The 10,124-nt window shown below is 47.5% G+C and overlaps 1 protein-coding gene across 1 annotated transcript in view; it reads left to right on the top strand.

Annotated features, from left to right (window-relative positions):
* Positions 1–10,124, top strand: part of ALK (ALK receptor tyrosine kinase) — a 749,759-nt gene that overhangs the window by 609,193 nt on the left and 130,442 nt on the right. The window contains exon 8 of the mRNA XM_017947405.3: positions 221–321. Coding sequence (XP_017802894.3) covers positions 221–321 — 101 coding nt within the window. The remainder of the gene's footprint in view (positions 1–220; positions 322–10,124) is intronic.

Below are 10,124 nucleotides of genomic sequence, written 5' to 3'. Positions count from 1 at the left end.
TCAGGGATGTGGTAGCCCAGATGATGGTGCTGGGACCTCATGGGCAGTTTAGAATGAAATTGTTGACAGGTGGGCTTTCTTCTCCATTGTAGGCCAAAAACCTGTTTCCTCAAAGATATCCCTAGGCTAGATAAGAACTGTGCACAGTCCAATAACCCTGCACCCCTGATCCCCCAGTTCCTGTTAATGGTGTGCTTGTGATTCTTTTCCTCTCTCCTAGACCATGCTCTATTGCTCAGTACCACTGATGCCCCCACTTCGGAAAGTGCTACAGTGACCAGTGCTACGTTTCCCGCACCAATCAAGAGCTCTCCATGTGAGGCAAGTCTCAGTGTTTCTCTAGTTCTCTAATTTCTCCCACCTCTTGTCACTTCCGGAACCCAGATTAAGAAAGTAGCCTAGCTGGCTGGGCTGGTCGTTCTCCTAGGGAGAGAAGAATAGGGCCATCTCTGCCATCTTTGAGGCAGAGATGTCCATCAACATGGTAAAGCCCTGTCTACAGAGAATCATGCCTTAAACAGCCATCCCCAGCTGCACTGAACTATTTGCAGTAGAACCATGATTTAATCAATCCCAGAAGAGATTTTCTGCGGCATAACAAGAGAGAGTGACAAGGATTACAAGACTTTCCACAGAATCCTTTTTAAAAATATTGAGCTCTTATAATACATTGTAAATACTATACATCCTCAAAATTTGGTTTACATAAATTTCACTAAGACATCAATGGCATTCAGTGAGGTACCTCCAAAGCCACTCTCTGAAATGGTTCCTGACGCTGTTTTCTCATTGGTTTGTGGGTGGAGGGACTGGTGCCGTGTTCCTCAGCATATTCTTTAGGGGCCAAGAAATGTACTTAAGACCCCAACGTGGCACAGTGATTAAGCTCATGGACTCTAGAATCAACTTTCTGAGTCCAGGTCAGGTTCCACCACTGATTGATTGTACAGTTTGTTTGGGCAGTTAATTAACCTCTTGGGGCTTCAGTTTCCTCACTGGGAAAGTGAACACACATAATGCCTACCCCGAAGAGGGAAGATTAAATAGATAATGTCCAAAGGGCTTGGAAGAGCATCAGGCACAAAGTAAGCACTGCAGTCTTTAGCCCACAGGGTGCCTGGCACCCTGTGTAAACATTCAGAAGGACACTGGGGGAAGAGGAAGAGAACTTGAGCCAGAAATCAGACTCTAAGCTCCGAGAGAGCAGGCCATGTCTTGTGCTTCTTTGTACTCCCTCACTGCACCTGCATCAACATCTTGCACGTAGTAGAAAACCTGCATGTAGTTTAGATTTGGCCAGTCATCTCGTTCTGGACACTCACAGGAGAAATTCCTGTCTGGCTCAGTTTCAGGAATAGCTATGCACCCTCTGAGCAATTTGTTTCCTGTCAAGTTGTGGACATTGTGAAACTGACCAGATTAACTTCTCCTTCTGTGGCTCATAGAAATCCCAGGGAGGTGGTTCTGTGACCAGCAGAGGGACAGACAACAGGATTGCCCCTGCTGAGGGATGCAGGCAGATTCGAGCCCCTTGAGTTTCTCATAAAATAAAAACTCACAGACAGAAAACAAACAAGAATGGAAAAGATGTAGAAATGATTTTTTAATACGAGGAGTGGTTAAATTAAAACCAAGGCTCCACTTGGCAAGCAAATGGGACTTTGTGATATGCAATTTGTAGCAGCTTACTCCTGGTTTGATTTTATAACTCGACGTTCACCACTTCCTTCTCACCCTCTTCTAGGCTATGCTATCCTTCTAGATTTTATGTATGTCTGTGAACCACCTTAAATCCTTTTTGGAAGAATTCTGAGCACAAATAGATTCATTATATTAAATTGTATTTGAGAAACCATGCTATCTCATGCAGATGGTGGAATTACACAGTCATTGCTGATATTTCTCAGGTGTCTGAGAGCAGGTACCTAGAAAGGAAGGCTTTTTAAGAGAACATATATATGAGGACAGATGGTTGGCCCACCGGAGAGGACAGGAGGATCCTTAAGAGCGTTTGGTCTTTAAATTTACTCTTTGCTGGGTTTAATATGAGCCAAATTTCGGACACAGAAATGTCAAGGTACAAATGATATTATTCTAATACTTCAGCATTTCTCTAATAACCTTTGAGTTGATCAATAGCTTAAACAGGTGTTTTGTTTTACTGGCCTGTTTTATTTTTCCTGCAGTCTAATTTGCTCTGGGCTGTTTCTGCTATTTCCTGCCCTTTTCCAGAACTTGGCTCAGCAGGCATAATGAAGGGAAGGGAAATAAGTCCATTCCACACTCACATTATTTATATTTATATACATTCATATGATTTCACATTCAGGTTTTCAGACCATTTGTCTAATGCTGATGGGTCTTTGAATTCCCAATGTTGGGAGAAATGTTTTTATCAGGAAAATAAATAACCAAAATAGAAATATGCATTTCTAGATTTGTAAGCCCTACCATTTATTTTATGTGACTCCTAAACGCAGAATGCAGGAAGTTGATTTCCTCCTCCCAGGCAGGCTAAACCCCAGTGGCAGAAAAAAATGGATATTGCATTTCTCTGGGAGACTATGTGAGGTTCACCCAGGGCTTTCAAACCCCACCAGCCCTACAGGGGCCTCTGTTGCCTACGGGGCCCAAGTGCAGAAAGGTGGACACTAGACAGAGTTTTGGGGACAGGTCTCTGATGAGCATCAGGCCTACAGGGACTGGCGATGGGTCCAGCTGAGTTCTGGGGTTGATGCCTACCACGAAGGACTTTCTCCAAACCCAGCTCAGTTCTGGTCTCCGGGAAGTTAAAGTAATTGTAGACTATCTCAAGAAACACCACCCTCGTCAGTGGATTCCCAGAGAAGAACTGGTGTCATCTTCAAGAATTTCCTGCAACATGAGAAGTGAGTTAACCAGTAGTTCTATGTTTTACCAGTCACATTCACCTGGAAAATGTAACAGATGCCCCACCCTGGACCTACTGAATGACAGCGCTAAGTGTGGGGCCCAGGGCTCTGCATTTTTAAACCCCATCCTCAGTGATTTGGAGGCACGCTGAGACTTCAGAGCTATTGGCCATAGGTGTGCTTGCCAGTTGTGACTGAAATTCATTCTGAGCCCATGCAGAGAGTTTTCCTCACCTGCCTGTGGCCCCAGAAAGTGTGATGTCACTTGTCTTTTAGAAAGATGAGTCGGAAAAGGGATGAGAAATGATGGAGGCAGGGGTGAAGAGAAGCGGGTGGGAGAGCATATGAAACCAGGTCAAGGGTCCCCCACGATAGAGGCATAGCCACAGTGTGCCTTTGTGCCAATCCAACTTCCAGAGCATTCCAGAAGCCTACCCCACTCCCACCTCCTCCCTCCAGGTTCCTGCAGCCTGCTCTTGCTGACTACCGCGGCCGCCTCCTATCTCTCTGCACAGTTACACATGGGGCATGAATATTTAAAGACCTCTGCCTCGCCCAGCCACAAACAAGAGAGAACGTTGTGGTTTTGGTTTTCTTTTTGTGTTCCTCCTCTCTGCCACAAGCTCTTCTCTGCAGGAAACTGGGGAGCCACTTACAATATATTCTGATTTTATTTTTATTTTTATTTTTCTGAGCTCCAGTTCAAATAATTAAAGTTGCCACCGGGGAGGGAGGGCTTGCAGTGGCTTTCATGTGCACACTTGCTGTCAGACCTGCTCGAATCCGCCTCGGCTTTGAGACACCCGCGGATGTGTCTGGCATTGCAGCCGCTGGTAATAAAGAGCACGGCAGAGTGGCGGCTGACACCACCCCAGCCCCCTGCCTTTCACACACCCGAGCAGCCTGAATGTCTCAACAAGCCCCGTGTGGTTTGAAATTCTATTTTATTTGAATAGCCTGCCTGTGACTGGAATAATTTAAACCATGTTCTCAGGCCAGAACAAGGCCTACAGGGAGAAAAAGTGGACTTTCCTCATTTTCTTTCCCCTCCAAGGCATGAAAGCAGTTTTTCTTATGTGAGCTGCCGAAGTGCAATTTGATCCAAAAGTGAGATGGGATCCCCCAGTTTGTGGTGATCAGTTCCTCAAAGATGGTTTTCCTGCCTGGCCAGAGCTGCAGTTGCCTCTCCCCTCTTCTCGCACTTACATATATACACGCAAACACACACACATACACACATGTGTGCACACACCCATGGGGATCTTGGGACACAGCTGAACCTTTCCACCCCTGACGTCACCTCTAGCAATAAAAAGAATCAGGTTGGATTAGCTGTGGAGAGCTGCTGTGATCTAGGCAGAAAGTGACCAGCAGGCCCCTTACACATCTACATGGGCCTGGAGAAAAGGGGACCCATCCTTTGTGTCATTAAAACCAGCAAATGTAGCCCAGAGAGATGTGAGGGAGAAGACGCCATGGCCCCTGGAGTTGCCCTTGGCCATCCGTCCCCGAAGCCCTTCTCAAAGGGAGGGAATTTTTCTATAAATTGCTATCTGGTTGATTTTATAAGACATTTCAGGGTGCTCGTGATCATCCCTGGAAACAGGCTCATCCTTCCCTCCAGCCTCTCAGCGTGACACAGAAGCAGGGAAGCTGAGAGGCAGGTGTTGATTGGGCTTATTGAAGCTTGCCCCTGACCTCAGCGGCAGGCAAATAGGACTCTCAAGATGGGAAAAAGAGAGGATCTTTTCTGACTGCTGTGTATTCAAAGTTTATTAAACTCAGTGGCAAATTCTTCTGTGGAAAGTCAAGAAAAGCAGGATAAGAGTAAGAAAACTTAGCATCAGATGGCATGAGATCGAGGAAAAACAAAAGCAGAAGGGGGCCTTCCTTTATCAGCCCCCACCAAACTCTCGACAGGGCAGGAGCCAAGGAGGATGAGCAGAACTGTTGAATTCAGCTCATTTTCCAGAGCAGATCCTACGCATCAGGGGCTGCCCGTCCAGATCATGAAATTTACCCCAAGACCCACAGCTAATAAACACAAGACCACACCCAGATCTTATGATTCTGAGCTTCATGCTCTTCCTGTCACACTGCCCTGCTGCGGACAGATGGAACCTTCTCAGCTTGGGGAGAGTTGAGGAGAGCCTCAAAAGCATCAGAACTGGCATTTCTCGCACCTAACTCAGAGCCTCACTACCACGTCTCTGCAGGCAGGTAGGGAATCCCACCCCATTGTGTAACCAAAGAGCTCTCCACTTCGTCTCTCCACAGGCTGGGAGTAGTCACTGGGTCTAACTCCTGAGCCACCAAGGGGACACTGCCACTCACCTACAGGACTCAAATGGAGTTTGTTCATTGGGTGGGCCCCGTTCTCAGCCCCATGTGATCCAACTTACTTTAGCAAATCAGGAAGCAGAAGCCATTCCGGGAGGCCTCATGGGCTGGATGGCAAATAAAGTTGTTATTTTCTGGAGCCAGTTTACCTTCTGCATAGAACGGATGACCATCTAGGGAGAAGAATGTTTCACCCTTCCCCTCTCCGGGCTGACTGGTGAAAGAACAAGCAAGTCCCCATCAGAGCCCACCTGGGACCAGCCTCTCTCTGCCTGTGCTTGGCCAAGCAATGCTGTACTTTGCAGTGTTTGCAAAACCCTTTTATAAATAGTAGGGGACCAGTACCAAGCTAGAGGGGATTCCGGGGTAATGTTATCTCTACCTCCCTCACTAAGCCCAAGTCCCTTTGGTCAGGTATTTGGGGACCAAGATACTCATCAGGCAGAGTTCCTGTGGATGTCCAGCCCCCATCTCATCTGATGCTGTGACATCTCTGCAGTGACAGAATGTGCCTGAACTGGGAGAAAGCAAGTCCAGCTCTAGGTGTCAGTGCTTGCCTAAATTAAGAGCAGATCCAGCTAGTCTTGCCGGGGATTGTTTTCACACATGCTGTTCTCTGCACACTCCTCTTCCTGCCCTGGGGACCACGGTCAGGACCCCAAGCTAGCATATGATCCCTCTAAATTATCCACTGTCTGCCCAGGAGGACGTAATGCTGGGCCCAGCAGAAAGCAGAGGGCTGCTCGGGCTCCCACAGAGTAATGCTGACACCTACAGCAAGTCGGAGCAGGGTGGTGGCTCCAGGTAGAGCTGCCTCCCTCCTGCCCCACAGCCCAACAGCCACGCCATCTCCTGTGACCAGAAGAATCCAGCTGGCCATGTGGGGCTGAGTGCAAAAGGGGCATAGCAAGGCAGTGCGGTGCAGTGGGAAGGACGGGGCTTGAAGTCCCTTAGCCCTTGGTGGAAGCCCTCCACTTTCTAGCGTGGAAATCTTGAGTACAGCGACCCACTCTTCTCAGCTTCAGTATCCTCTGCAGGGCTGTCAGGAGAAACGAGAGAGAGGAGATATGAAAAATGCCCCGCCTGAATCTGGACACAATTAGGTGCTGAAAAATGGAACATGTGGTTTCTGCTACTCTGTTGCAGCCATTACTATTATTATCTTCCTCTCTGACTTCAGTGATGATTCTGAGACCAAGGCTGGAGGCTGCCTTCTCCAAGGAGCCTGAATCTGGAGGGTTTGGCCTCTGCCCTGCCCTGGGTAGCCTGGCAATAGTGGGGAGAGGGGTGTTGCCCAGTTCAGTGGCTGGGGTCAGGGGAAGTTTATACTTTAACAGCAGCAAAGGGGCCCCTGCTGCCTCTGTCCACCATCTCCACCAGCTCCTCTCCCCAGCCAGCAGGGGCATGGGAGCTCCCTCCTCCAATCTGCCAAAAGTCCCTTTGTTCCACTGCCCCCTCGGCAGACACCTACACAGAACAAAAACCCCATACCTTGATATAGTCCCAACGTGTTTACAGAGGGGCCTTCCCCCACATCGCCCCCATCCCCGAGGGATGATATTGTCACCCTTTTACAGATGGGGAGAGAAGGCTCAGGAAAGGAGCCTAGACCACACGCAGCTGGCCAGCAGGGCCCACAGTGTCCTCCAGATGCAAGAGTATCTCTGCTTTCCCCAGGGGAGCTCCTGGGAGTGGGACATCTGCCGTCAACAAGGTCACCCAAGGCAGGGAGGAAGTCTGGTGATATGGCCCAGAGCAGAACATCACAAGTCTGACTTTTCTTTTACAAACCCCTTTTTTAACTTAAAAATAAATGTCAATTCTGTATTTTAATTCCTTACCATGCCTATTTATTTGGACACAAAAACATGCCTCATGTTTTACTATTGAGTGGCTAATGCACCTATTTGCCTTGTGGCTTTGGGTACCCCCAGGAAGAGCCAAGCGGCATATGTGCTCCCACTCTAAGAAGCCCAGAGGAAGAGTTCTCAACCTCGCTGCCTTTTTCGGAAGCCCCAAGGCCTCCCCACTTTAATGATCTCACTCCATTTCCTAGGTCGCAATTAAGCTCATAGATGGTGCATTTTGAAAAGCACCTGCTCTGCCTTGGTTGGCCCTGAAGTCAGCTTCAACTATGGTCGCCCCTCATCTACCCCATAAGTCACCCTGACCCTGGTGCTGAAACCTTAGGAGGGCTGAGCGCTAGCAGCTGCTAACACTACTGGTGATGGAGACAGTAACCTCAGAAAGCCTTTAGCTGGGATCTAGGCATACGCAACTTTGTATTAGAGGGCAAAGCCCTCTAATACAAAGGAGAAAGCTGCAGTGGTTCTCAAGGCATTTTCCAAAGGGCTTTTTCCAAAGGCTCTCTATGAGTAAGAGATCTGGGCTCCACTTCCAGTCTCTAACGACAACCATACAGACACCTGTAATAACATCACTGTAATGAGAATCCCCTGAGTGTCAAAGCTTACAGAGCCTCTCCACCTCCCACGGCTACTCTGTGAGTGGATAAAATCTTCCCTGTTCTTCTGATAAGCCCCTGAGCCATGGCAACAAGGCACTTGACTGGCTGGATGCACACACAGACCCCGAGCGGGAGGGATGAGCGAGGCAGGGGCACTGAGGGTCCACAGTCAGGTAGTGAACCAGCAAGTATTGATTTCAAACCTGCTGCGTGGCCAGCCATGCGGGGAGACAGCCCACAGGATTGTGGGATCTCTTTGGGGTGTTTATTCTACAGAAAAGTTAAGAACACTTACATTCAGTGTGAAAACTTCTGGTCTTCAGGTCATTTACAAATCACTTGGCTGTATTACGCTAAAAAGCAAGCCATTATTCTTAATGAGGGCCCTCAAACACCCTAGCTCTTTGCACCCTAGTTGAAATAAGCCTTCACTTAGTCCAGAGCTAGAAAAATGGACCCTTAGTATCGCTAAAGCCAACTAAGGATGTGGTTTTCAAATATTGATTCCCTAGTATAAGCCTGGCTCTGTGCTAAGCATTTCACCTACATTATCTTATTATAAAAAAAAATTGTTACCCCCATTTATTGATACAGAAACTGGAGCTTAAAGAGTTTAAGTGACTTGCCCAAGGTCACCCTGCTAGAGGCAGAGTCATGATTGAAACCAGGTCTGCCCACCTCCCCAACCAAATCTGTAAATACCGGATTTGACTTAGATGGCCTGAGTTTAGATCCCAGCTCTGCCCCACTTAGGAGCCATATGACCTCAAGCAAGTAACTTCCTTTAATTTGAGAGAAAAAACAAAAACAAAAAAACAAAACCTGTTTTAGTTGCTGCAAGAGGTTGTTACCAGGATCAGAGGAAAATGTGAAAAGCCTGTGTCTTTTCTGCAACGCTTGATGAATGGCAGCAATTATTATGATGATGATCCCTCATCTTACGTTACTCAGGCATGAGGAAGTTGCTGCTGCATAAATTCAGCCGCTGCTTGTGTTCTGATTTCTCCTCTCAGTCGATCAGCAACACGTGGGCAGGTCGGGAGCATTATTTCACACAGTGCCCACATTAGCACCAGCAGGATGTGCCCAATAAACCCACTTCGTTGATAATTAATTAATTGTGCAGCCCCACCCCCACCCCCTGCAATTGCAAGCATAACCCTCATCCAGGATGAGAGCGAACAAGAAGTCTCCTCAATGAGCTTCAAGGATCCAACAAATGACACCTTCCTGAGCTTTCTGAGCCAAAGTCATTCTTACCCCAGCACCTAGAGCTAGGAAGCCACTGCAGCCCAGCATTCTATCACCACTGCCTGTTAAGTGGTCCACTCGGCCAGAGCACTTGCTAATGGCTACAGTAATCAACAGCAATTTTAACTGCAGTCAGACATAATTAATTTAATACCTTTGAGCCATTCACAACTAATACCTCTCCCATTGCATGATGAAGCTGAGGTCTAGGAAGAATGCTGTCTCGGCCCTGGGGTGTGAACAGGGTCTTCCTTGGCACTTAGCACAGACTTGGGTCCCATTCAAAAGCTGTATGTTAATCACAGACCTCTCTGGCTCCCACTAGTGGTCACTGCAACACATTCATGTCGCCCACGTACTGGGGGAACACCCCATTGAGAGCACACACGCTCTCCCACTGTCAGGGAAAAATACTTCCCAGAGGGCTCTGGTTCCCCTGCAGATGTTCCTGTGCCCCACATGTACTTTTTCCAGTGGTGTCCATGAAGGCTGTGGGAGTTTCATTGCCTAGAACCATCCTGTTCCCCAGCAGTCAGATTACAAAGCTACTCCTCAGTGTCATCTCCATCACACACAGAGAAACTGAGGCACAGAGGAGGCCGTTTCCCCAGAATCACACCATGGCAGTGTAACAAGAAAATACCATCTTTTTCTTCCCATAAGCCTGGAAAGATAATTCTCTAGGGAACCCAGAAGATTATAAAACAACAACAACAAAACTAGACAGAAATTTTAACACAGCATTTTCACCCTGTCCTATTGCTTTTTTTTGTGAACTGTTTATCTCTAACAAAGTGTCCCCAGCAGGAGGAAGGAACTAACATTTATCAAATGTCTTCGCTAAGCTGGGCACTGGTCTCATATAATCTTGTTAAAGCCCCATAATAAATATCTAAGCAGGGGACTGTTGACCCCGCTTTACGGAAGAAGATGCTGAAGCTCTGAGATATTATATGATACATAAAAAATAGACCATTCTTTCTGATACCAAAGCTTGTGTTCTGTTCATAGCACTGTCCCACCTCATTCTGCAGAAGCTCCCACCCTCCCTTGGTCTCCCTCACAAAGCCTAGAGTACAGGCACAGTAACTTGATTCTCTCTGAAGTGGGTAAAAACATAGTGCTAGCTTTTACTATTTTCCAACATCAGAATCCTCTCTTACCACCTGTTTAAT

This window comes from Papio anubis, chromosome 14 (genome assembly GCF_008728515.1).
Source record: "Papio anubis isolate 15944 chromosome 14, Panubis1.0, whole genome shotgun sequence".
In the NCBI taxonomy this organism is placed as follows: domain Eukaryota; kingdom Metazoa; phylum Chordata; class Mammalia; order Primates; family Cercopithecidae; genus Papio; species Papio anubis.
This window is presented reverse-complemented; position numbering and strand designations above follow the sequence as displayed.